General features: G+C 44.7%; 6 protein-coding genes across 6 annotated transcripts; 4 read left to right on the forward strand and 2 right to left on the reverse strand.

Annotated features, from left to right (window-relative positions):
* Positions 1-1,167: 1,167 nt before the first annotated feature.
* On the reverse strand, positions 1,168-3,787 carry PSV08DRAFT_408606 (fungal-specific transcription factor domain-containing protein; the record flags this gene model as incomplete). Its single annotated transcript, XM_014224120.1, has 6 exons — positions 1,168-1,469; positions 1,521-1,869; positions 1,934-2,314; positions 2,380-2,640; positions 2,704-3,131; positions 3,694-3,787. 6 exons carry the CDS (start codon positions 3,785-3,787, stop codon positions 1,225-1,227), a joined length of 1,758 nt encoding a protein of 585 aa, XP_014079595.1. The 3' UTR covers positions 1,168-1,224.
* A 1,642-nt stretch (positions 3,788-5,429) lies between these two features.
* On the reverse strand, positions 5,430-6,563 carry PSV08DRAFT_199028 (uncharacterized protein). Its single transcript, XM_014224121.2, has 2 exons — positions 6,236-6,563; positions 5,430-6,184 (listed from the first exon to the last, which is right to left on the reverse strand). The coding sequence occupies exons 1-2, from the start codon at positions 6,459-6,461 to the stop codon at positions 5,925-5,927; spliced, it is 486 nt and encodes a 161-aa protein (XP_014079596.2). The 5' UTR covers positions 6,462-6,563; the 3' UTR covers positions 5,430-5,924.
* A 1,445-nt stretch (positions 6,564-8,008) lies between these two features.
* On the forward strand, positions 8,009-12,942 carry PSV08DRAFT_349675 (uncharacterized protein; the record flags this gene model as incomplete). The annotated part of the gene is made up of 7 exons (XM_066092825.1): positions 8,009-8,462; positions 8,510-8,663; positions 8,710-10,341; positions 10,394-10,862; positions 10,910-10,969; positions 11,018-12,812; positions 12,872-12,942. 7 exons carry the CDS (start codon positions 8,009-8,011, stop codon positions 12,940-12,942), a joined length of 4,635 nt encoding a protein of 1,544 aa, XP_065949459.1.
* A 677-nt stretch (positions 12,943-13,619) lies between these two features.
* PSV08DRAFT_283579 (mitochondrial 54S ribosomal protein bL33m) lies at positions 13,620-14,395 on the forward strand (the record flags this gene model as incomplete). The annotated part of the gene is made up of 3 exons (XM_014224122.2): positions 13,620-13,664; positions 13,794-13,910; positions 14,070-14,395. Coding segments are annotated over exons 1-3 (166 nt in total), but the record flags the coding sequence as incomplete, so codon positions are not given.
* A 494-nt stretch (positions 14,396-14,889) lies between these two features.
* Positions 14,890-17,068, forward strand: PSV08DRAFT_387596 (uncharacterized protein; the record flags this gene model as incomplete). Its single annotated transcript, XM_014224123.1, has 5 exons — positions 14,890-15,553; positions 15,605-15,809; positions 15,859-16,141; positions 16,195-16,779; positions 16,928-17,068. The coding sequence occupies 5 exons, from the start codon at positions 14,890-14,892 to the stop codon at positions 17,066-17,068; spliced, it is 1,878 nt and encodes a 625-aa protein (XP_014079598.1).
* An 827-nt stretch (positions 17,069-17,895) lies between these two features.
* On the forward strand, positions 17,896-19,858 carry PSV08DRAFT_400560 (Alpha/Beta hydrolase protein). Its single transcript, XM_014224124.2, has 3 exons — positions 17,896-18,231; positions 18,291-18,634; positions 18,685-19,858. The coding sequence occupies exons 1-3, from the start codon at positions 17,947-17,949 to the stop codon at positions 19,682-19,684; spliced, it is 1,629 nt and encodes a 542-aa protein (XP_014079599.1). The 5' UTR covers positions 17,896-17,946; the 3' UTR covers positions 19,685-19,858.
* The last annotated feature ends 7,013 nt before the right edge of the window (positions 19,859-26,871 follow it).

Raw genomic sequence — 26,871 nt, forward strand, 5'->3', positions numbered from 1 at the left:
ATATGCAATGAACGTATATTTTCACTACGCACCGGATGCTCGGCTCTTTCCTCATTTAGACTCCAGATGCATCGAACTTTTATTTTTTTTCTCTCGACCAAAATCGGCGCGAATGGTTGGTTGTAGGAAGAAACAGTTTGAGTACTACCAAACTACCAACATTTAAACTGCCCGTTTTCCCCTATCAAAACTAAACAACTTTCCCCCTCCCCCCCCCTTCCTTTTTCCTTATGAATCTTAAAACAACAATGGCGAACGACAACGACAACGACAAAAGGGTATTTGCAATGCTACAATGGCGTGGCGTCGAGCGAAACTATTGTTTCTATCAAATTGATCTCTCATTTGTCCTTTTTTGCTTCTCCCCCCCTTCCCCCCTCCCAGTCCGAGTCCGATGAGATTGTTTGTTTTGCATAGTAGGCCAGACTGATTGATCGGAAGACGGGGTCGAGCAAGAGCAAGAAGTAAGAGATAGCGACTTCGTAGCTGCAAGCACGAATGAATTTCCCTATGTATGAATGGCACACCCTCGATCCAAATCTCTTCTAGTATAGTTTACTAATGCAATAGCTACGAGGACAGTGAATTTTCGGCCATGGCAATTACGACAACGGGGTTTTTTTTGGCGTAATGGTGATGTGGATTTTGTGTAATTTAGTGTGCCCTTTAGGGTGGAAGGGCTATTGCTGGTGGGTATGGGAAGTGAGATGGTGACTAATGGGCCATGTACTGTGGTTTGATACGGTACGTGAGTTGGGCGATGTCGGGGGTTGGGGTTGGGGTTGTGATTGGTGTTTTCGGAGAGATTTGGGTTGGTGATTGTTTGAGGGTGCGAGAAGATGCAGGGAGCTTGATAGCGGTTCGTGGGTGAACTTTGGAATACATAATATCTACTGTATTGGGCCCTGGCTATGCTTACAGTATCTATTCCACTGTGGTGAGGAGCTCTGAATGTGAATCTAGAGCTTCGGTTTTGATGTGCTTGTCGCAATTACGATTGGCGAGACCCAAAACCGAGACGCGGTTCACTTGGTTGCATTGGCTGATCATTGGCACTAAAGTAAGAGTCAAAAAGTACTGGGATTACTGAGACTGATGCGAAGGAAAGGGTGGGAAGACGAGTTGGTCAAGAACTGGTGAGTAGAAGATAAAACAATCTAATGTTAATCTGAACTGGTGATGTACTCGATTCTGTTCGTTTAGCAGCTACTTAGTGAGTAATTGTTACGAGTGACCAGCATCTGAGAACGCGAGAAGTTCATCCACCTGAACCCGGAAAAGCGGAGAACAGGATTTCAGCGTTTGCCGAACGACATCGTACGCGCGAGAAGCTACCGGATCGCTGTCTTGCATGGCCTTTAACCAGCCGAGCAACCTCTGTAGTGAAGGTATCACAGGAAACCTTTGTTCTCTTTTGCCTTGCATGTTGTAGGTCATTTCCAGCAACAGGACTGTGATTGCTTGCATTACTGGAGATCGAAAGTCAGTGTACATCATCTAATCTTGTTCAGCTTACTGACTGATATGGACAATTGCCCACCACGGGCCATCCTTGTACACGAACTTCGTGTTGAGCTGGACAGGAAACATCTTTTCCAGTTCCAAGGCAGCAGTAATGCATGAATCAGCCATATTTGTATCAAAATCTGCAGATGTGCTACTTTGATTTTCGACACGCCATCCCAAGCTGCGAAGACATGGCTGTGTAATGAGTATCTTTGTGCTCCAGTAATCTATTCTTAAGAGGAACTGCTCACGGTTGGAGTCGGTTGCACGGCTGCTGTATTGTGATTCGGGGCTCGGGGAAAGTGCTGCTGTGCTCCATTTGTCGAGGTCATTGAAAAGGTCTGAAATTGTCGTTTGTACAAACTGTGGATATATAAGTAAGGTGGATAACAATTGAAGCGACATGTAGTAATTGAGAAGAACTCACTTCCCAAGACTGAGTAGCAGTCTGTGGCGAGTATAGATACCGCTGAACCTTTCTTGTGAGGCGAGCAATATCGATACGGTAGACGAGGTATGGCTTCTTGCTTGACACATCCTTTTCAAACTCATGATTAGGTAATGGCACTGTGCAGTGTTCGTCAGTAATTGCTGGAGGCCTGCCCATGATAGTGTTTATCAGAGTCTCGATGCAGTATGCAGTCCACCATGTGTGTGTCAACGTATCTTGCTCGATGTGAACCGATTCAGTGGCTGTGTTGCGGAGGTGCAGGCCGAGAGCAATAGCGTGACGTAGCGAGACACCGATATACGCCCAAGCTCTGTTCACATGGCCGATTGTTAGAAGGTAAAAAGACATTGAGTAAGTCTGTACATTTCAGTGTCAGTATAAACCAACCAAATGATCGAAGATGGCGTTTATGGTTGACTCACCGCTTGCACAAGCTCTAAACTGGGGGATGGAAACACTCTGAGATAGCTCTCAAATCTAATGAGATACACAGCTCTCATCATATAATACCCATGATCACTCTCGTCTGCTCTCCATTCTGCACTCGTAAGATGAGAACACTTTGCGCCTATCGCGAAGATCAAGTTCAGCTGAGCTCGCCATGCATTGGACATGTTGAAGTTGCGTTTTTCTCTGACAGATTCAATATATGCACGGAATTGGTGCTCGAATTTTGCATTTACCTAGAAAAAGGGAGACCATGTCGGCATATCTTTCATACAAAACGTATTTATATTGAGTCTTACAAGCGGAAAGGATAAGTGGACTGTATTGATGTAGTAGCCGAAAAGTCGCTCTGCAGTCTCCACATTCGGGAGTTCATAGGGATCTATGAATACGTCTGAGGCTATGTCGGAGCTGTCGAGATAGAATGAGGTGTCGGTCATGTGTTTCCAAGTGCCCTGTGACGAGACCTGCAGGGCATTGCTTGTACGCTCAGCGATAGTTCCAGGCCGCGTCCTTTTTGCATCTCGATCTGGGTTTTGTATGATGTATGTTGGAATACAGGGCTCTGCTTTGATGTTTTGCAGTTGGCGTTGCACATTGAGTAACCACTGGACCTCGGAGGCTTGACCCACGTAGCCAGTTTCTCTCGATCTGTGACTCCGAGTCAAGTCCTCAAACAAGTTGTCAAGGCTTTGGTCAGATCCGATAGAGCCGCTTACAAACGCCTCTCCATATTTTGGTGCTCTCCGGAGTTCTCTGTGAGGTAGCTGATTTCGTTTCCCTAGAGTGATTGAAGGCCATTCTGTGGATTGTAGCTTTGCATACTCTTCTACCTATCAACGAGATACACAGTTAGCTTCTTCAATATGCTGAAGATGTATCCTTTATCACAGGTGAACATACAATATCTAGAACGTCCTGTATCTTTTGCCTGGATTCGTCATCGAGGTGCTCGTTCATGTCCCAGAGCAGGGTGGCAAGCGTGTGGTTCAGTTGTATCGCTCTATGAAAAATTAGCAGACAAAGAAGCGCTTGCAGATTCAGGAAAGTATACTCATCGAGGCGGTCACGCCGACTCTGTTCGTATACACAAGTCCTTCCAGCAGCATCGCAGTTTTGACATCTCGGAGTAGTGCCCGAACATTTCATCCCTATGACAAAGTGAGTTCACACTTTGTCAAGCTTTTTCTGCGACACGCACTACGCTGGCGACAAATCTTGCATGCTTTTTTTCTACACAATTTTGTTATTACTAGGGAGGGCAACGCATCTTGACGTAACATACACACGATCTTCTTGGTCTCTTGTATTCAACCCGGGGCGTGGCTGGAGCCGAGGAATGGCCATTTTCTGCTTTTCGTTGCGGCCGTTGGAGTCGACCATTGTATGTTGTGTTGTTGCTAACGTAGGGCTTGGGGATGTTCTTGGTTGTCGGCCCAATGGGGTGTATCGATCTTTATCGGAGAATCCTCGATTTATTCGTGATTGCTAAAGCTGGAAGGAGCGATTTGCGAACAGGCCATGAAAAGATGCGGGGATGACAGCATTCATGAGGGTTTTACGGCAGTACGAGCATTAGTGCATTTCCAAAACCTAAATGTACTTGTTGTGTGTATCGACGATGAGCTTGCGGTCTGGGTGCACGGTCATTTATTGGCGGGCATGGTCGGAATGAATCCGATGCGGCTCCGCCAATTACAAAGTTTGATCGGCGAGGTAAGCAACAGAGTAGTGTGGGTATGCTAGTCTTGTTATCTGTACTCGGTCCCTGTTCTAATAGCATACGTTGTTTTTGTGTTTTCCTATCGCTCTTCGACCCATACTGCATCTGTTGCTTACTGCATCCAGAAGCCTGCTCGAACGTATGCACAGTATTACAAGCGTCGCAAAGATTTCCTCTGGTGGGTGGATCGTCTTTGCAGGACCACGATGCATCGTCTGCACGGATCGTTACAGAGTTTGATGTCCGGAAGTCTATGGGCTCATTTACCGTTAGTATGGCGAAGACTGGCTGACGTGCTAATTGCGGCTTGCGACATTGCCGCATCAAATGCGATAGGGACCAGATAACTGTATGTGGTAAGAGAGAAATGGTTCGATTCTCCAATTGAGTTCTGACTACGCAAGTGTGCGATGGGGTCAATGAGTAAGAACCGCCGAGATCTCGTGTACTCCCATCATAAGCTTCAGCAAGCACATCATGAAGCGAAACCACCAACAAAATAGTCACAGCATGACATCGTTTAACTTCCAGAAGAAAAAAAACACCAAAGCTTGTATACGCACAACATCATGTCTTGCCGGTATTCTAGTGGTGTCAAGAATCCCTCGTGAAACAAGCGTACAATCTCCCTTCCCCTACTTCCATCTGCCGCTTCTCAGATCCAACGCCAGTCGACGTCGTCAAGTAGCTTCTTATGTATGTTTTGAAACTGGAAACGGCGGGTATTGGCTCGTGACAAAAAATGTCTCGACATGAATCAGAAGAGAATGAACTTGAAAAAAGAGAGTACCCACTTTTAATGTTCTTCCCCTCCACAGTAAGAAAAAACAAAAAAAAACATAAATGTGTGCATTATGGCACACGTGGCCACCAGACAAAGAGCATGAGGTTGCAAAAAAGCCGAGGAAGTAGTGACAGTTCCCCGCTCCGCTTCGGCTAGCCTATCTTTTTACCCTCATGTTCTTTAATTTCCGAACGACGCCAAAAATAAGGCTGCCCGAGCAGCGGTTCCGTCCTTGCAGTGCGATACCAAATCATACTATGCAATTGCATAGGCTAAGTCGTTTTCTTTTTTGCTCCCAGCCCTAGCATGGGCGCGTGCCGAAACACCGGAAATCTGATAAGTGACATGTCATCAGACCACGAGTGCAGATTCCAAGAGCCTTGGGTGGGGTAAGAAAAGTTTAGTGGGGTCTCTCCAGGGACCCATTTATCCATCGAGGGCTGGGTGGGGTCAGACGGTTGTATACACTACACCCTTTTGTCAACCTATGGCGATAAAGAGAATCGAGAGTGGAAAAGTTATGCACATGAGTGTTATTTCCGTATTATGCATCTGAATAAAACCAGCAAGGTGCAGCTATGCCAGATTGTTGCATGCAGACCAAAGTGGTTTGTTGGATCTATTTCTCTACCAAAATTGGTGGATATCGAACTGAAATACTAAAAAGTCTGTGGTATCATAGAATGCGGCAAAACGCAGAACTCGAAGAAAAAAATGGTAGAGATAACAGCCTGTGAATGCAGAATAGGCCGCTCCCGTGACTAGCTTGGTGCCTTGTTCTCCAAATGGTATCATTACTGTCGTGTCCCCAGACGTGCCATCGTGAATGAGATTGCTTTTGAGCCTCGTCAAGAAGCAGCATAGACTACATTCTGGCCGTCAGGCATGGCCATGGTGTTTGTTGTGGCCTTCCGTGTCTCCATGGCGCATGCGTTCGTCGTCGTCTCCGGAGTCGACGTGCCCTGCAGCGCCCTCGATCCGGCTCAGTGAGCCAAAATGTATCCCAAGTGCCTTCACTTGGTGCCACTTGTGATGATGGTAGTGGTTTGAGGAGTCTTGTGTGGGATATGGAGACCCTTTTCGATGTCGCGCATCTTGTTGGTGTTCTTGCCTGGGGGCGGGGAGTTGAGGCGAATGCCGGTGCGTCGATCCGAGCGGTTTTGTTTGTTGTCGACAGTTGAGCGGCCGGTAAAGCGACGAGAAGCGCGGCGAATGGATGCTCGAACGTCCCACTGACGCTTCTTTGCGAGCCACCAGAGGACGCCAGAAGCGACTGGATGTTTATTAGTTCAAGTATGTTTAAGAAGTGAAGTGATGAATGTACTTGAGCCCAGAACGACAAGGACAGCTACCACGATGATAGCAGCAATGGCACCGTCTGACAAAGAGAAAGCGCCCTTTTGCGAGCCTGCAGCGCCAGCATCGCTAGGGTCTTCGGGGTTGTCACTGCCTCCATTGTATCCTGGAGGCGGGAGGCTGCTGCCCGAAGACGAATCCTGCGCAAGGGCTAAGAGCGGGAAGAGGAGCGAGAGGAAAAGAGGCCCGTTCATGGTGATGCAGACGGGAATGTTGGAATGCGGCACGACGGAGAATTGATTGAGTTTTTGGTGACACCAGGATGGCGTGAAGGGCGTTCGATCAACTGGATAGATACCAACAACTCGCTACCAGCGCGGAGGGCAGGCCTCTATATTTGCATGGACGCGCGCACATCTCTTTTACCCAAACCGCTGCCTTCTCCAATGGTCGTCCAATACCCCGCCAGTCTCAGGCTTTGTCGGCGGTTAGCATCGTGCGCTTGGACGGCAGACCAGGTTGGCTGTCGGGAGGGCCCATCAGGCCATCTTCTTAATATAGCGGCATTGGCGTCGAGTTTTGTCGGCTTGGGAGCGTAAGCTGCGCGGATTGGCAGGGCGTAAGGGGTCGTGGGCGCGTAATGTGGTGGATGGACGTGACGGTGCAGCGAGGCTAACGGGATGGCACTCGTGATTGGTCCGACCCTGGCCACAACCGCCCTGCTAGCAATGTCGCCGCCTCTTATGTTTCAGGGATGCCAGCCAGCAGCGACTCTTGATTCTCTATGGCCACGGGGCTCAAGTGTGATGGCGGCCCCATAACACAGTCGGTGAAGCCGTAGTCTGTAGGTGTTTTTGCCTGGTGTCTTGAAATCGGGTCGTATCCAGCTGCTTGCTGCTAGAATTGAACGTGCCACTCTTCGGACAATGCTGTGGAGACGATTCATGCAAATATCCGCAAGTCTCCTGCTTCGTCGTGAACGACGTTACCAGCTGTCGTGTTAAGGACCACTCATCGGTAGCGCCCACTCTTGGTTGCGCAGAGCGTAGGACACAAGGCTATGGCGTGTGCAGGCATTTCCGTCCCTTCATTTCTAGCGTAGGGTGCTGAGCCATTGACGGCCTATCGAGATGATCTTTGCAGGTCCAGGAACAATAAGGAAAACAGACTGGATGGGCTGAACAAAGCCAACTGTCGAGTGGGGACTTAATGACTGGCATGCTGATCAGCAGCACCCTGACCTTCAGCTGTCGGTTACAGTCATGTGTCTGCTACCTATGCAACACGTTGTAGCACACCAACTTAAGACTAAACAAATATGACATGTCAAGCTTGGCTGAACCCAAAGAAACAGAAACAGAAAAAGAGAACATATATGGAACTCAAATGAGCCGAGAAGAACATGTGCAGCAGTGATTTTGGATGAGGATGCATTACAGGTAAAGGCAAACCATTGCCCATCAGTAGACCTCAAGACACGGGCTTGCATCAGTATTGTCGGATCGCACCAATGCTCTGAACGCACCAGTACAACTCTTCGTGCTCGCTAGTTGATTCTCTTCAGCTTTTGTGTACCGCATCTGCCACTGAAAGAGGTGCGTTGCCAAGAGCAAGCGCCACTTCCTCACAACAATCATGGAAGGCGCGGAGAGAATGGCAACCCTTCAAGCTTGCTACCCCTCATGTCTGTCAGACGATCTCCCCTTCCACCACAGACCTTCCCAAATACTGCCATTCAGAATCCCCGTTGCCCATTTCCTCTCAACGTTCACTGCATCACGCCTGCCGTTCACAAACCCTTATGGCCGACCAGGCTGCTCGAAGACGCATGTTGGCCAAAGGACAGAAGCCCTCTCGCCTTCGTCATGAAGTCCGACCAGACTCAGCGGGCGACAAAAGAGAAAGCCATAATCCTGTTGTTCAAGAGCCGCATAGTGACGTGGTCATCCCCGATAGCCAAAGCGATCCCAGTAGACATGCCAAAGAATCATTGGAATGCCACCACCCCACATCCGATTTGCTCGACGTCCCCTTGAGTCCGAATTCGCTAGCCACTCTCAATCGCTTCGGAGCGTCCAAAAAGATTAGCGTTTTGGAATCCGACTCGGCTATTTTCAAGACTTTCACGAAGAACCCTCTTGAATTTGAGAGTGCATCAGTCTTTGCACCGCATGTATTCTCCCACAAGCCGCCTACCGTTCAGAGAAGCTCGGTATCATCAGCGAATCAAGAGAGCAGCAGACAGGAATCGCATGGTAGAGCAAATACCATCTTCCTATGCATCAGACTTATGTATGAATAGATAACCCCCCACTCGCCACAACGGCAGCAGTTCCTTTGCAAGGGGTCACAGCCCTAGCAGACGATGTGCAGGAAAGTAAACTAGTCCAAGCACCGGAGTTGCCTAGTTCATCAACTAAGCCTCCAGCATCCCGCTTCTCTGTTAAAGAACCCGAGTAAGATCCCATGACATTTGGCAAATGATTTCGCTGACAACTTCAGAACCATCCAGAAGGAAATAACACTCCCTCTTCCACCTCCGTCACCTACAGTCACCGAAGCGAGAGATTCAACACGGAAAAATACCAATTTCAAGAAATACAAGGAGCACTTGAAGAAATCGCCAACTCAACGAGTGGATGGAACATGGCCTCTTCTGCAAAATCACCCTACTGGTTACATCCAAAAGTTCAACAACGCCGGTGGAGCTGTACCTAACGAGTTTACCCAACTGCCTGACTTTTCTCTATTCCAGACACACAATAGCCAGTCTCAAGTTCTTTCCGAAGTTAATGTCGAGTTTCCACTTTTCCATCATGATCACAAGAAACTTGCACCATACTGCCAAACTCATGAAAAACATGCCCAGAAAGAAATGGATACTGAGCTTGGGACAGTAGTAGATGATGAAACAAGAGATGTGCCTCGAAGCATGCCTCTGGGCCTCTCCGATACATCGACGCAACGCGCCGTTGCAACTTCTACTTTGCAGCCCTTGTCTCTTGTTAGTGGGCAGCTCCATATCGCTGAAACGGGTGAGCAACCACTACCAGCAAGCCATGATGAGACCAAAGGATCTCAGTGCAAGATGGGTAGCGTGAGTCACCAAGATCCCATTTCATCTGAAAAGGCCCGTAATGATACTGTACCACATTCTATTAACCGTAGAAGCAATCAACACGAGAATCAGTCGCAAGGGCATCCAAGTGACAACTCTAAACGATCTATTGCACGAATTGTGGCATCCAGAGATGTATTGCACGGGACTTCGGGCTGGGGAAGATCAGATCACGTAACCAAGCCACGAGGAAACCCACGCGGGGACACCAAATCTACGTCCAAATTATTCGGAGCATCTACGTCGCCTGCTATCGAACGCTCCGTTGAGGACTTGAGACTGGCATTTTTGGCAGAAAGCTTCAGAAAGCATCACGAGTACACCACACAATTGGAAAATAGTCAAGAGCAGGTTGCCACGCTTCTCCAACAAGTTGACCGACAGAAAGAGATAATTGCAGACTACACGAAGCAGCGGGATGAGCAGAAGAAGATATTGAGTAGTCTGACCAGCAAAGCGAAAACCAACCAAAAGTTCCTGGAGGGCCTCCAAAATGACTACGAAAAGCTGAAAAAACTGGCTACGATGACTGAGGAGCACAGCAAGAAAGTCTTGTATGCAAAGATTACTGAACTCGAAGATGAGAGGCAGGATATCGTGAAAGAGTTCGAAACAACCACTTACAAACTCTCAAACAGTCAGAGAAAAATGAGGGCGGTGGCTGATGAGCTCCATGTACAACTTGCTGTAGCCAATTCGGTGAACAAAACCTTGAACGAAAGATTGAACAAGCTCGAAGCAGAGTATACCAGCGAAAAGAACAAGCGAGAAAAGATCGAGAATGAAGTCTTCGGCCAAGTTCAAAGCCTGCAAAGCCAGTTCAACGACGGCTCGAATCTCGTAGCGAAGAAACTAGAGCTGTTCCAAACTTTGATCGAGAAGGCTGCCACGCACAACCCCCAAAATATCAAAATCGAAGAATGTCTCAAGATATTAAACGACTTACAAAGGAAGTCCCTCTTGACATTGGAAGATGTTCATAAAGCAGAAGGAGTATTGCGCTTCGTCCAAGACCGGTAAGGTGGCACCCTGACTTAATGGAAAGCGTTGTTCTGACACGTGAAATAGCATCGAGTCTCGTCTCGAAGACTTCTCCCAGGCGCTTGTTCGCAGTGCTCCATCCGATACAGATTTTCACGTGTCGATAAAAGAACAGATAGATGATTTGCGAACAAACATGATGAAATATGAAGAGATCGCTGCCGAGAATCGTAAGATCAACGACTCAAATACCGCACTCACGAAGCAGTTGATTGCCCAGCAGCATGAATCCTCTCGCCTTAGCGAACGAGTTGAACATCTGCAGCAGGTTGAGATAGATCTGAAGGAACGTTCACGCGAACTGGAGCGCGACCTGAATGATTTGAGGATAGCAACTGACTCATCTCTTTCAGAGATGTCAGCATCTGAAAAGCTCAACCATGACCTTCGCAAACGGCTCAAAGAAGTTGAAAGTGAACTGAGATCAGCCAGCGAAAATATTCATAACGGAGAACAATTGCGACATGATCTCCAGAAGGAAGCAATTGAGTTCAAGGTAACACCTATGGTTCTAAAATGGAGCATGACCTTGACATATCACAGAAACGTCTCGAGGCTGCGCAAAAAGAGAGAGAAAAAGCGGTCCAGGAGCAAATTGATGAGGTAAGTAAAGCAAACTCATAAGAGCCTTGTCATTAATCTGCTTTGCAGAAGCAGAATGTTGCGACAATCCGTGACTCAATCTTGAAGGAATATGAACTCAAGCTAGTTGAAAAAGAACGCGAATATGTATGTGAAATCAACCGACTCCAGCTCAATCTTGGCGAGAAAGAGATGCTTCACCGCAACGTGAATGAAAGGCTCAGCACTGCAAACGAACAGGTCGTGAAGCTTAAGAAGGAACTTAAGGATCAGCATCGTGAAAAGACTGAGTTGCAATCTCAAATATCGCAACAACAATCTGATATAAAGGTTTTGCGTCAAGAGACAGATGACCGAATATCTCAAATTGAACGAGACGCTCAGATCGAACTGCAATCGAGCCAGGAGAGGATCAAAGCACTAAACCGCGAAAACCAAGCCCTCATTTCCAAGCTAGAGAAAGGTCGCGTAGATGAGCAGAGAGCGGAGGAAGTCGAAACGTCTTTGCAAGCTGAGAAGAATCGTCTACAAGAGGAATTGCGCAAACTATGTTCTGTGCTCGACGACAAGAACAAGGAGATGACACAGATACGCAACGAAGCTGCCGATGAAAACCGAAAGCTCATTGAAGCACACAGCAACGATGTTCAAGATTACAGGCGCCGCTTGGCTGAAACAAAAGCCATGTTGGAAGAAGTTGAGGCGAAGGGTACGTTGTTGGAAGACGAGTATCAAGCCCGGATTGAGGCGGACCGAAAGGCGGCTGAGTTCAAGTTACTCGCACTAGAAAAGGAATTTGGCAATGCTCTCCAAGAAGCCAAAGATCAGAGTGCGCCGAGCCAATGGCATAGCACTCGAGATACGACCCCAAGCTTGTCCAAATCCCAATCTGATCAGAATATAACTCTTAAAAAGCCTCGAAGGAAGGTGAATCGGGACAACCGATCAGTGATAGAGGCTACCCAGGAGCAGACCGGTGGCATCCAGTTTCCGCCACCTGTCCGTGCCGAGATTTCACAAGCGCAATCCATTGACCCAGATCTATTTTCGGTTCTGTTTGATGACAGAAACAGCGCCCAGATTGATGGAATCGACAGCATCTCGACATTTGATCATGGCCTCAATACGGTTCCAGAAACCCAGGATCTAGGGGATTTGACACTTCCGCAAATATTTTTCCCAGAGAGAACCGACCAAGCTGCACAAGAAGATATCTCGCATCGGGCATTGAGCTCAACCGAGCTCACCAGCATAGGATCAGAAGAGCTGACACAAATGGAGAAAGAAGTGGAGTTTGTCTCAAGACCCAAATTCCACGAGCAGGGTTTCAACTCAAACAAGCCTGGGAAGCGTCTGGACACTGGAAAAGTGAGTCCAACCCATATGGAAAGAACCCCCATGGAGAGCTCTCATTCAACCTCATCGCAAGAAAGACCCAGGTCGCAGGCCAATACATCATCCCGGATGATGCCTCGAGGCTGTTCCTCTCAACAAATCCAAACCCCAAATAAGTCTCGAGTAACTCGGATCAAGCTACCTAGTCACCGTGAGAGATTTGATGATATCCTTAAGAATCTCAGCGACAGCGATCCTCCATATACGCGCAAGCGTGACAGAAGCCAGACTGAAAGAGATTCGACCTCAAAGAGGCAACGTGTGTTACCCGCAGCTAGATCCGGAGCCTCCTCTCCTGGCTCCCAGAAATCGTCCTGTCCAAGGTCTCGGGACCATTCTTTTGAGACTCAAAGTCGTACTCGCACCCAAGTTTCTCCTGACAAGACCTATAAATCCCATGGAAAAGCGTCTTTACAGCCATATACTGCTCTACCCACGCGTCGCTCTGGTCGAGTCACACGTAGTAAGAGTGAGTATAGCGTATCCTCAGACCTTTAGTATGTGATCGATACTAACTTGAAGGTGTAGGCAGAAACGGTACCGCATTTGGAGATGATTTCAGTGACAGATTCAACGAGGAACTACAAGGATGGCATTGATCGTTCGACACGTCTTCCTTGGCGCTCGGATGTGACGTGCGGATTGTTGCGCTTTTCGCTCAGCCACCAGAGTAACCCAACAGACATGTTAAGCCGATGCATAAGCCGCTTAAGTGAAAAGAAAACAAAGGAATCAAATCAAGCAGCTGGGAATATTGGGCTCCAATATTAGCAATCCTTTGTGACACCAATAGGAGGCAAATGATTCATCTACTACCGCATGTCTCCCTAGCTCGGGTTCCGCCGCAGGGTTGTGGATGTTATTGAGCTTTGTACAGAGAATCACAATATGAGGTATGGATGTAGGGAATTAGGAGAGAAAAGAGAAGTCCGTAGGAAGAAATAATAGTTAGCAGAGATACGGGGAGATATACATCAACTCACATGGCTAGCAAACGCAGAAGACATAGATATCAGATAGCAAAAATTGTGAAAAAAAACGGTTGTCCTGTGTATATTTAGTTTGGAGGGTTCACCAAAGAGTCCTGGATCCTATTCAAAAATGGAATGGTCTTACAACCCGATTGCATATTAAAACTGGTTCCTGAGTGCGGAGCAAGGCGGAGGCGAATGGCGGCAATGGAGACCTCAATCAACGCTCATTGGCCGACGAGGGCAACGCCGCAGAACTTCGGCTTCACAACATCAAACTATCCACCTTGGACACAACCACCATTGACGCCGACACGATATATATTCGCGCGTCGACATGGCGAAGAAAGGTATGCAAAATTTCTGAAACTTCAGGACATGCTCATTGTCGCTGTCCCACGCCCTCGATAGCTGGCCAACGTTCCCCCGCGACTGCCGCAAGTTTGCACCGTATATGCGCTGACGACAGCGCTCTGCAGCAAAGTCCCGTACCATCATGGTGCGCCTCATATCAATGGCAATGACGGGATACTACCGAACCATGCAAAGACCGCGCGCCCACCAGCCACTGAGCATGCTTAAATACGATCCCATTGGTATGAGACCCTTTCTACTCTCTATCCTGACGACAGGATTGAAGCCACGCTCTTTGCAAGATGCTCCCTCTATAATATCCGGCATGTACGACAGGAAGGAAGCGTGGAGGCTACTTTGAGGGCAATGCGATGGTCGGACGATGGCTGATAAACTGGCAGTTCGGAAACAAGTCCTTTTCCTCGAAGCCAAACGCGGCAAAAAATAATACCACACACCATAGAAGATACCACCGCATGCGATAAGACTACGAACAATTTGGGGGCAAAAATATCGACTGGATTCCTGCATAGAGTTGCGGGGGGCGGACGCCGTGGATTACCGCCTGCACAAGACACAGAACCCGGCAACCGTGATACTCATCAGGCTGCCCAAAGCCTCATACGAGGCGGGACAAAGCCTTGTACATCCATGTACCAAATATTCGCATGGGCTGGCGTTTTACGCAGTACATGCATACATCAGAACAACATATCTGAAATAAGACGTACCTCGTTTCCCGTTTACATCTATGCCTTCACCTGTTCATCGGCCCCCACGTGCTCAAATCCGCGTCCCACAAATATCTCTATGCTATTCCGAGCCTCTGAACCGACTTTCTTTCGTGATACATTGAGACGAGGCTATCTGCCAAGATCAGAGCTTCGCCCTGCGGCTTTCATCGTCTCTTGGCTGGAGCTAATCTGGTTGACAAGTCCCCATCGTGATGCCGGCTTACCCGACTAGGCCGTGCCGCCTTCCTGAAGACTTGGACTACGTAAGTCGAAGTCTTTTTCTATACGCAAATTCCCCATCTATGTGGGAGCCAAGGCTGGGGTTGAAGGTGCCGGGGAAAGGCGGAGCATGTTCAGTCTTGGCTTTGTCGTGCATTTGGGAAAAGTGTTGAACTAGCAGAGGCACATCGTCGTATAAAATGACAAGCACTAGCCCTTTTCTCATTCCTCATCCGATTGTGTTTTGCTCGCCTTCCAATTTTTCAAGATGGATCCCGAAAAGTCGGCCGAGAAGCGTTCCGAGCACTCTCCTGATAGCCACATCGATGATATAGACTATCACCAGTCCCAAACCCTACCCCAACGTTTCATCGAGCAACAAGAAGCATCGAAGAAGCCAGACTCAGCTTCAGGTTTGTTCTCCAAACTCGGTAACTTACCAGAATGGAATGTCCCTGGACACGGCCGCCTTCAAGGCAAGGCACTCAACAACGCTATCGCTTGGTGCTCGTGTCTCGCCTTCCTCATGTTCGGATATGACCAAGGTTTTTTATCTGGTGTCTTAACTCTCGATGACTTCCAACGCCACTTCCCTCTCATGACATCTCGTGAGCGCCAGAACAACTTGTGCTGGCTTGATGCACCAACCAACACCATACCCAACCCGGATATGTGTACGGGAAGCCCGAGCATCCTGTCAGCCGCCGTCGCTGTGTACCAAATTGGGTGCTTTCTAGGCGCAGTTCTCATCCTGTTTTACGGCGAGGTCTGGGGCAGGAAGAGTAGTAGCTTTTGGGGAAGTCTTATCATGATCATCGGAACTATACTCCAAGTTGCGCCTGGAGGAGCCAAAGGTGGAAATTCTGGAGCATATGCTTTACTATGCATTGGACGTGTTGTAGGAGGGATTGGAAATGGCATGGTCACGGCGAGTAAGTGTCGATGTTGTAATATGTCATTGTATGAAACTGACATTCATAAAGCAATACCCACCTGGCAATCCGAGTGCGCGAAACCCGAAAAACGAGGACGCTTGATTATCACATCTGGGGCGGTCATTGTAGCTGGTGTCATGATCTCATACTGGGTCACCTATGGATTCTACTTTGTTCCATCAGGTGAGAGCTACAGCTCTGTCCGCTGGAGATTTCCAATCATGTTCCAATCGTTCTTCACCATTCTTGTCATGTATGTCTATCTTCCAGCATCAAGTTAACCAACGCTAATTTTATACTAGGATCGCTCTTCTCTACTTGCCGGATTCACCACGTTGGCTCGTCATGCGCGGCCGCTACACTGAAGCTCGCGAACTTCTTGCTCGACTTGCTGGTTCAACTGTCGATTCTGAAGAAGTAGAAACGGAGCTTACTAACATCATCGATGCACTTGAAGCACAAAGCAAGGGTGGCCCGTTCAAGATGAGGGAACTTTTACATAATGGTCCGAGTCAGAACCTGAGACGCACTACACTCGGTGTCGTGTCGCAATTCTTTCAACAAATCAGTGGTGTCAACCTCATTGTAAATGCTAATGTGACTTCCATTTCGACTCACAAACTGACCACAATTTTTAGACATACTATGCCACCTACGTCTTCGAAAACTCCCTGGGTTTCGGCCCAGACATGTCTCGCCTTCTCTCCGCCTGTAACGGGACCGAATACTTTCTCGCTGGTCTCATCACCATCCCCCTAATTGAACGCGTAGGCCGGCGCAAACTCATGCTCTTCGGTGCCCTCGGTCAAATGGCCAGCATGGCCATCATGAGCGGCATGACCTCGACCGCCACACCCGACGAATTTGGCGCCCCGATTTTGGAGCCGCGATACGGCATTACAGCCGTCATCTTCATGTTTGGCTTCAACACCTTCTTCGCCATCGGCTGGCTCGGCATGTCGTGGTTGTACCCAGCCGAAATCACCAATCTGCGCATTCGCATTCAAGCCAATGCGCTATCCACTTGCTCGAACTGGCTCTCTAACTTTCTCATTGTCATGATCACGCCCCCAGCTTTTGCTAACTTGTCATACAATACGTATACGATGTTTGCTGTATTCAATGCGGCGATCGTGCCGAGCGTTTACTTCTTTTTTCCTGAGCCAAAGGGACGCAGTTTGGAGGAGCTGGATGTCATTTTTGCGAGTGCGAATCAGATGGGGGTTAGTCCTGTGAAGAGAGCGAGGGAGATGGAGAAGCTGGTGGGGAGGGAGTTGGATGAGGAGATTGCGAGATTTTTTGGGGGTGATGTGGAGGAGGTTAGGCGGAGGAGCAGAGCTTGAGAGGTGGATTGGAATTTTCGATGTGTAGGCACGCGTGCAGGTTGATTGTCGTGATTTTGACGTGGCCTTGGGCGGTACTTTTTTTCATGCACTCTGCCGGTGTAGGTGGTGCCCGGCCATCTTGACACGAGTTTCCGGTCAACAGCAAGGTTGTACCGAGACGGCTTAAGTTGGGAACATCAAATCCATGCAGCACGAGTTGTACTGCAAATCCAATAACACCCTATCGCGATGATCGATAGATGGCGACCTGCCGACTGCAGCTAGCGTTACACACCGGCAATATCGATGTCGCGGGGGGCTGGGTGCCTCATTCTCCTCTTTTGCAACGGTCCAAAACGCCACAACGCTTTCAACTACGCCCCAACCTCCAGATTGGGGCTACAACTATGACGTTGATAAGCTTTCCTCGGCTCAACGAACGACTTGGCAAGAGGCCTTATTCCACCATTGCGCATAGCGAGCTTCTTGTTTGGGTAAGGTGTGTGATTTGATGTGCGTAGACTACTCGGACCTCATTGGAGAAAACACACACAAATCGTCACTCTCTTTCATCGATGGAAAAACACGCCTTAGACAGCAGTTTCGATGGCTGAAAAATTGCGGCATAGGTTGCATCTTTGACTCGATGCCTTTTGTCCTAAGCCATAATTAGTAACCGGTGATACAAAATCCAACCGCGGCAAACAAGTTGTACTTCTGAAAGCTCTTACTAGTATTGTCGCCTTAACGCGGAACTCGCAAGATCTTCATACTCGTGTTATCCGGCCAATTGCAATGACCAGTACTACTTTGCAGTTGCCTGATTCGGATTAAACTACTGCACGGCTACCCACAGATCGCATTTGGCTCACATGGAGCCAGCCCGCCATGCAGTGCTCAGCCATGGCAGGCGGAAAGAAATGTACATAGCCGCATCATTGCATGTTGTTAAACGGCTTAGCCTCGTACGCATTCAGTGTATTTAAGAAGGCCGAGAGAAGCGGCCTTCTCGGCAAGCCCGCTGCTTAAGCCTTGGTCATTCTTCTTCACGACAAGCTATTCACCATGGCGCGCTTCACCCAGATTGTTGCTGTCTTGGCAGCAGCGACGCTCAGTCATGCTCGCAAGCCATTCATCACTGAGCGTCAGGTCCCGGCTGACCCCACTGGCGTCACAACCATCAAGTCTGCTCAGGGTGCCGAGATTCGCTACAAGCAGCCTGGAAAGGCGGGAGTTTGCGAGACTACTGAAGGTGTTGACGATTATGCCGGTTACATCAGTCTCAATCCTACTACCAACATGTTCTTTTGGTTCTTCGAGGCGCGTGAAAACCCCTCCGAAAAGCCGTTGGCAAGTACAACCTATATTTCAGCTCAGAATTCGGTAGCAGATTCTAACTTTGTTTCCAGACACTTTGGTTGAATGGTGGACCAGGAAGTGACTCGCTCATCGGTCTCTTCCAAGAACACGGCCCATGTAATGTCACTGAGGATTTGAAGACACAATTGAATCCTTATTCATGGAACGAGCACAGCAACATGCTCTACCTCTCGCAGCCTGTTGGTGTAGGCTTCTCCTACGAGACCACAGAAACCGACGCGGACGGTCGATACTCGCTTGTTGATCCCGATACCACAAACACTACCGATGCTGCAGCCATCGGTGCGTGGCACATTCTCCAGGCTTTCTTGGACCTGAGCCCCCAGCTCGACCCGGATATCACTAACTTTACATTCAATCTTTGGACTGAGAGGTTAGTGATTCAGCAACAAGACTGAAAACGTATTGCTCACCAGTTTCTAGCTACGGAGGACATTACGGCCCCGGTTTCTACAACTACTTCTACCAACAAAATGAGAAGATCAAGAACGGCTCTTCCCCTGGTGTCGAGATTCGCATGGACACTCTCGGTATAATCAACGGAATTGTCGATGAGCAGATCCAGGCCCCTTACTACCCCGAGTTTGCTGTCAACAACACCTATGGCATCAAAGCAGTTAACGACACGGTTTACACTTTCATGAAGAACGCCTACTACATGCCAGAAGGCTGCCACGATCAAATCGAATACTGCAAGCAATCCGACCGCACCACCCAAGACGGCTATCTAACTTGTTCATCCGCAACCAACCTCTGCCGATCGCTCGTCGAAGAGCCATATTACGCATTTGGCGGGCGTGGCGTCTACGACATCCGCCATCCCTACGACGACCCTACGCCCCCCGACTATTTCGAGTCCTTCCTGAACCTGGCCTCAACCCAAGAAGCCATCGGCGTAAACATCAACTACACGAGCACCAACGCCCGCAACGTGTCCCTCGGCTTCAGTCGCACCGGCGACTTCGTCTTCCCCAACTTCCTCGAGGACCTCGAAGAAATCCTCGCCTACGGCGTCCGCGTCGCCCTCCTCTACGGCGACGCAGACTACATCTGCAACTGGTTCGGCGGCGAAGCCGTCTCTCTGGCCGTCAACTTCACGCACGCCGCCGACTTCCGCTCCGCGGGCTACACGCCCTTTCTCGTTGACGGCGTCGAGTACGGCGAGGTGCGCGAGTACGGCAATTTCTCCTTCACCCGCATCTACGAGGCCGGCCACGAGGTCCCGTATTACCAGCCTGAAGCTAGTCTGGAGCATTTTAGGCGCGTCCTGCATCATGTCGTTGTTGCGGATGGGAGCCAGGTGGTCACGAGTGATTACAAGACGAATGGCACCGCCAAGGCGACGCATACAGAGGAGTTTGTCCCGTTGCCGCCGACGAGTACGCCGAGTGCTGCTAGTAGGGTGAGGAGGGGATCGGTGTAGATTGGCCGTGGGGGCGGTGAGACGGGTGATGAAGTTTAGAGCCTTGTGTGAGGCATTGATGTATGACGTTAATGACTTGAAATGAAAGTAATTGAATCATGAGTTCAGAGGAAATACTGCTTGTCTACTGTTATAAGACGTCTGAAATGAGTAGGTTTGACCCTTTTACCATTTGCACAATCTTTTCTTTCGTGTGCACATTGCTTTTTGTAAACTTGTTTTGGCTTTCTTTTAAGAGTATCACGCCTTGTTGCCGACTGTACCGACGCGTTTACTTGGCAAATGAAAGTCGTTTCGAGGAAAGCTAGGTCCGATTGATTACTGTTTACTTCCCTTTCCGATCGTTCTGGATCCTGGCTGTTACAAGGCCTCTTCTTCCTTTGTCAAATCCTGTAGTTGATCAATACCATGTACTGTTCCACCTGTTTCTTTCGTGTTTTTTTGAGAGATGTTCAGATGTCCAAATCACTTCCATATTCATTGTTATTGCAGCCTTCGTGGATTTGTTTGTGGAGGATAGGTTACGAAAGATATGCTTGAGCAGCATTCAGCTTTGGTATGGCTGAAAGGTTTGAAGTAAGTTATTAATCGGTCGCCATATGGAGTAAAGGATTTATCACCTCCATTTTCACGTGCGCCCGAGCTATGTCAAGTAATAGTATTGTTGGTTTGAATGGTCTCTAGGTAGTAATACTGTTAATAATGGAGGATATACACGTAAATGCGTTAACGTGTTCCACGGGCGAGCGCCGCACACGGGCGAGCGCCGCACCCCACCAAACTCACACACCTCTCCCATCTTATCATACAATGGCTCAACGCAGCGCTACTCTATTAGCTTCAAATGAATTAGATATTCAGCTTGCGATCTCTTTAATTAATTCTAAGCAGATTCTAAGTAATCGGAGTGCTGCTGCTATCTACAACGTGTTTAAATGAACGATCCGCCGCCAACGCGCTGGTGTCCCTGCGCGACGTGATTGCCAGCCTAACTTAAAGAAGCTAACCTAGCTAGAAGAGGAGGTAATTGTTAGCTATATACTCAATCTAGATTAGCGTGGATTCGCGCCTACGTACGCAGCCGTGCGCGATATAGCTAATAAGCTGCTAGCTACGCGTAGTAGAGGACGCGTTAGAGTTAACTAGCCGTCTACCTTTATTAAGCGTACAGATAGTCTTACGACGCGTTTTAACTAAGCGTATAATAGGCAGAGAGCTCTATATAAAGATCTAGCTCTAATTAAGAGCTAGTTTAAGCTTATAGAGTAGACAAAAGCTAATTATAGTATCTATAATGAGGACGTTGTTACGATCTAAGGTAAGCTGCTTACAGGTAATTAGTTTGGAGGATCCAAAGGATGGGCTGCGCCGCAATCCTTTAACTGTGCCGTAGTCACGTGACTGATCGTACACGATTAGATGCATCTAGCTAATTAGGGCGCGATCGTTAACGATCACTTTATTAATTATATACGATTACTTTAATAGCTAATTAGAACTACGCCTTCTACCTAATTATTTATAATTACTATATTAATTGTATATAATTACTTCTACTCCTTAGTATATAGTATAGGCATTAAGCCCTTATAGCTTAATATATTTAACTTAAGTTTTAATTATAAGTATAATATAGAGAGTTATTCTACTTATACGTTACGTCTAATATTACACCTTACTACTCTATCTATAAAAACTAACTAATAAGAAGCTTAACACTAGAATGTTACACGGGGTTTGGGTCTATACTGCTCCGGTCGGGTCCGCCACTATAGCTAACGAGCCTTACGTTAGTGTTCCGTGAAGTTTATTTAGCAAGACAGTAGAGTGGGGTGCTTAGATAGAAAGGTAATAAAAAGTTAGACAACTTAATCTATATTGCTATAGACTAATAGGTAATAATCTTATTAAGTAAAGATACTAGTAAGAAAGTACAATTTAAGTTAACCACAACGAGAGTAAATAATAAAATCTATCTATCCTTATATCCTTATTGCTTCTATCCTAGTACTTCTTATTCTCCCTTCTTTATAGGAGCATTAGAAGTATAATTCTCCTAAGGCCCCCTATACTCTAGGAGTAGGGCTCTTAGCGAGAGTATATATATTACATAACCTCTTACTCCGCGATAGTCGTTACCTTCTAATATAGACGTAGTTAGTCTTTAACCTTATTATTCCGCGTTAAGGAGAGAATCCTTCTTATTACTTATAATATTATCCCCCCTCTTAGGCGTATTATCCTAATATTTTAGATTATCGTTTTACTATACCGCGTATTAAATCGTTAGCTATATATAAGGTTGGTAGGCCCTAGGCTATTATAACTATCTCTTCTTAACTCTAGCCTTCCTAACTATATCTAAAGTCCTATCTTCCTCTTATTAGGCTCTTATAATAACCTTAACTTAATATCGCTAGGCTTAGTCTAATAAGATCTATTATTAAAGAAAAGAGATAACTTTCTACTATAAGCGCTATAAGAAGAAGAACCTTTATTACTTTATAGATACTGCGTCTAGATAGTACGCTAGTTATATTACTATAAAGGCTAAGTGTAGTTTATTTATAACTAAAGAAGAGTAAGAAAAAGTTAAGGCTAAGAAGCGTTAAAAGCGTCTTAAGCTCGCTTATTCTAAGAAATAGACTATATAACTTCATTATAAGCTCCTAGAGGTTAAAGAATAAGAGTGAGTATACGCTAATTATAACTATACTCTTCTAAGTCTTTAGAATTATAAGAAAGAGGAGGCTAAGAGGAACTCTACCCCTAGTATAGATTTTCTAATAACTAAACTATCGCTACCTATATAGTTAACTAACTTAGGCTAGTTATAGGCTAATTATTCTTCTTCTTTTAACTCTTTCTTATCTCTTAATTATTATCTTCCCTTTAAGAATCTAGTTCTCGCTTCTTTAGATATTTCTAGTAAAAATTATATACTAGTAACTTATAGTTTATTAGATTTCCTTTAGGTTTTTAAGTATTATAGCTCTTAGGCTATCCTCGCTACTTAACTAAGTACTTTTACTAACTACTAATTTTCCGCAGGTCCTTAACTTCCTTAACTTTATACTTATTATCTTTAAGCTCTATATCTATTACTAGCTTAGTATCTAGAGGTACTAGTTCTAAGAGTTTCTTATAAAAGATAGGGTAGATTTATATACTTTATAGGAGTTTTAACTTATAGTTTACTTTTCTTATTTCCTCTAAAATCTTAAATAATCCTACTTAAAGGTTGTCTAATTTTCTATATAGTTATTTAGTTTTTAAGTTTTATTATAATAGGAAAACTTTATCCCCCTTCTTAAAGGTTAGTCTCTTAATCCTCTATTTATTCGCTATCTTAGATATTATAAAGTTCTATTAAGCTATATTCTTACTTAATTCTTTATATAAATCTCGTATAAGCTTCGCTTTATTATCTACCTCTACTATAATACTCTTAATATCCTTTAGATCTTAATAAGCTACTAGCTTATATCTGTAGTTCGCGTAGTATAGCAAATACTTTATTATTACAGATCTTATACTATTATAGGCTAATTATGCTATTAGTAGCAACTCTACCTAGTTATCTTATAATTTATTAGCGTATATCTATAGGTACTATTCTAATATCTAGTTCGTTCTTTCTATCTAGCTATTTATTTCTAAGTAAAAGCTTATTAAAAGCTTCTTCTTAATACCTAACTTTACTAAGAATATATTCTAGTATTTAGACGTAAATAGTTTATTATAATTAGTAATAAACTCTTTAGGTATCTTATACTCTAACACTAATACTTTAGTAACTTTATACGTGCACTCCTCTACTATAATAGTCTCTTCTATAGGTATAAACTTTACTACCTTAGTTAATTAGTCTATAATTACTAAGATTATATTATAAAATTAGGCTAATTCTAGTTCTAATAATCTTAGAAGCTTTACTATAAAGTCTATTATTATACTTATCTATAGTTTAGATAGTAGCTATAAGGGTTATAATAGGCTATAGAGCTTATATCTCTTAGGCTTATTCTAGTAATATACTAAATAGTTACCTAGTATTTCTTATACCTTTATACGTATATATAGTATTGTAAACACTTTAGATAGTTATCTAACTATTTCTTTAATTTCTATATATCTATATTCTATAGACTTATATAGTTTCTATATAAGACTTAATCTTATATATAAAAGTATATATATTTAATTCTTTAAAACTATATCTTAGTACTCCTACTTATTATTTAATAGTTTATTAGAGCCTACTTCGTTAGGCTTAAACTGCTAGCTAGCTGCCTACTACTACTATTATTACTATAGCGTTTCTACCTACTTAGCTACCTTAGCTACCTTAGCTAGTTCTAGCTAGTTATACTTTAAACTACTATTAGGCATTGTCTTAAGTAAGGCGTTATATAGTTCCTTATAACCCTCTTCGCGCAAATTAGACCTTCTACTTAAAGCGTCTACTACTCTATTAAGCGTTTCTACGTAGTGCGTAATCTTAAAGTTAAACTAAGTAAGCGTCTTAGCTTATTAGACTTATTATTAGTTAAGTTTCTTTATTATTATAAAACTTATTAAATTTTAGTAATTAGTAAAAACCTTAATTATATTAAGAAGTTCTAATAAGTATACCTCCTATTATTTAAAGGTATTAACTACTCTAAGTAGTTCCTTATTATAAATATTATAGTTAAGTTCTGCTCCTAAGAACTTCTATAAATAGTAGAATACTAGTCTCTATTTCTTATCTATATACTACTATAATAATATAGCTCTAAGTGCGTAGTTAAACGCGTTAGTCTTAACTCTAGTAGGTCGCTAAGAGCTATATATCTTAAGTACTAGCGCCTCTAGAAATATCTACTTAATTTAATTAAAAGCCTCCTAATATTTCTATTCCTATTTAAAACTTATTTCTTTTTTTATTATTTCTATAAGGGGTGCCGTAATCTTTAAGTAATCTTTAATAAACTTTTAATAATAGTTTGCAAATCCTAGAAAGAATTAAATATTCTTAACTATATTAAGTTTTAGCTATTTCTATATAGTCTATATCTTCTTAGAGTTTATTTTTACTCCTTTAGTTAAGATAATAAATCTAAGGAACTCTATTTCTTATATATAAAACTTATACTTCCCTAGTTAAAGGTATAGCTTATATTCCTTAAGCTTCTATAAGATCTTCTTAATATACTTAATATATTCTTCGCGTATACTACTAGAGTATACTAGTATATTATCTAGATATATAGTAATAAAGATTCTAAGGTACTTATAGAGTGCGTTATTAATAACTAATTAAAAGGTTACTAGCGCATTTATTAACCTAAATAGTATAACTATATACTTAAATAGTCTATACTTTGTCTTAAATGCTATTATCTACTTATAACCTTCTTTAATTCTAATTTAGTAAAATTCTTTCTAAATATTAAACTTTATAAACTACTTAGCTCCTTAAAGTTAATTTATAAGCTCTATAATTAGTAGTAAGAGATATTAATTCTTCTAAGTAACGCTATTTTGTTAGAATATTGCTACTTAGGTAGCGGAAGTTGCTGCTTATTCTACTAGTAGCTCAGAGGTAGAGGTCTCTGCCTTCTACTTGTCTAGTAATAGACTTAGAGGCAGCTTATCGAAGGTTCTAGTAAAGAGAGATAAATAAGAGATAAAAAGATATTGCTAGGGGAGAGAGAATAGTTAAATTGCCTTCCTAAGGTAGTCTGTAGGATTCGCTCTACTCTTCTCTACTTTCTATCTACTAGCTCTTCTACTACTTATATATTCGTTGTCTTAGATTCTAGAAGAGTCTTCTTAGTAGTAGCTTGCGTAATCTATGGCGTAATAGATAGATATTACTAGATAATAGCATAATAGCTTCTAGTAATAGATTAATTGACGTGTCTTGGTTGAAGGTTGAGTACTTGGTTCTATCGGAGATCAGCTGGTGAGCTTATATCTCCAACACACCCCCTTAAGCTAGGCAGCTGAGATCTGATTGATCTGCTGGTTTTGATTAGCTTGTTTGTTTCGATGAGCTTAGGCTGATAGATTCGATCGATCTGATGGGTTGGATTGTTTTGATAGATTGGTTCGATGGATTGGTTCGATGGATTGGTTTGATGGATTGGTTTGATGGATTGGTTTGATGGATTGGTTTGATGGATTGGTTTGATGGATTGGTTTGATGGATTGGTTTGATGGATTGGTTTGATAGATCTGATAGATTGACTAGATTCGATTGCGATCGAAAATCTTGAATCTTATCAGCGTTTGTAGCTTTGGTGAGACAATCAGCTAGTAGCTGGTTGGTACTTTGGTATTGTATTTGGATCTGTTTATCCTCCACCTTTTCGCGAATAAAGTAGTATTGAATATCAATGTGTTTCGTCCTCGCGTGGTAGGTAGGATTTTTGGATAGTTGAATTGCGCTTTGGCTGTCAGAGTATATAGTAACAGTTCCATCTGATAATATATCAAACAGTGGTTTGATACTTTTAATAATCTGGTTTAGATAGATACTCTGTTTTGTAGCTTCGCGGTAGGCCATGAATTCAGCTTCTGCGCTTGATAACGCGACGGTTGGTTGGAGCTTTGATAGCCATGAAATTGCGCAATAACTCTTGTTCAACTGGAGTAAAAAGATATATCCTGTGGTGGATCTGCGGGTATCAAAATCACCCCCCCAATCTGCATCGGTGGATCCGATCAGTTTGATCTGATCTGATCCCATCGATGTAGATTGATCAGTTTTGATGGAGCCTTCTTGAATATTGGAGCTAAGTTGATATAATAGTCCAATTTGGCTTGATTGCGATAGGTATCCCCATAGGTGATCAAGGTTGCTAAAATGTTCAGGGCTTGGATTGGCCATAAATCGCGATAGAAGATTAACTGCGTAGGTAATATCTGGCCGAGTAAAGATAGATAGATAGATTAGTGCGCCAATTTGTTGTTGAAATAGATTGATATCTTTTGGCGTTGCTGTTTGGTCGTTTTTTGCAAGCTTGGTACCTTGTGGTAAAGGTATTTTTCTTGGCTTAACGTTCTGCTTATTGAAACGAGTAAGCAGCCGTTGAAGATAGCTTTCTTGGCTGATATATATCGATCGATTAGATCGATTAATTTGGATACCTAGGAATTCAGTTACATCGCCAAGGTCTTTGATTTCAAGCTCTGATATA

This window comes from Bipolaris maydis (genome assembly GCF_028858645.1).
Source record: "Bipolaris maydis strain C4 unplaced genomic scaffold PSV08scaffold_4, whole genome shotgun sequence".
NCBI classification, from domain to species: Eukaryota; Fungi; Ascomycota; class Dothideomycetes; order Pleosporales; family Pleosporaceae; genus Bipolaris; species Bipolaris maydis.

Coding starts and splice junctions, on each gene's coding strand:
- PSV08DRAFT_199028 (XM_014224121.2), bottom strand. CDS start 6,461: ATGAACGGGCCTCTTTTCCTCTCGCTCCTCTTCCCGCTCTTAGCCCTT. Junction 6,185..6,235: donor CCTTGTCGTTCTGGGCTCAA/GTACATTCATCA, acceptor ATAAACATCCAG/TCGCTTCTGGCGTCCTCTGG.
- PSV08DRAFT_400560 (XM_014224124.2), top strand. CDS start 17,947: ATGGCGCGCTTCACCCAGATTGTTGCTGTCTTGGCAGCAGCGACGCTC. Junction 18,232..18,290: donor ACCCCTCCGAAAAGCCGTTG/GCAAGTACAACC, acceptor CTTTGTTTCCAG/ACACTTTGGTTGAATGGTGG. Junction 18,635..18,684: donor TTCAATCTTTGGACTGAGAG/GTTAGTGATTCA, acceptor ACCAGTTTCTAG/CTACGGAGGACATTACGGCC.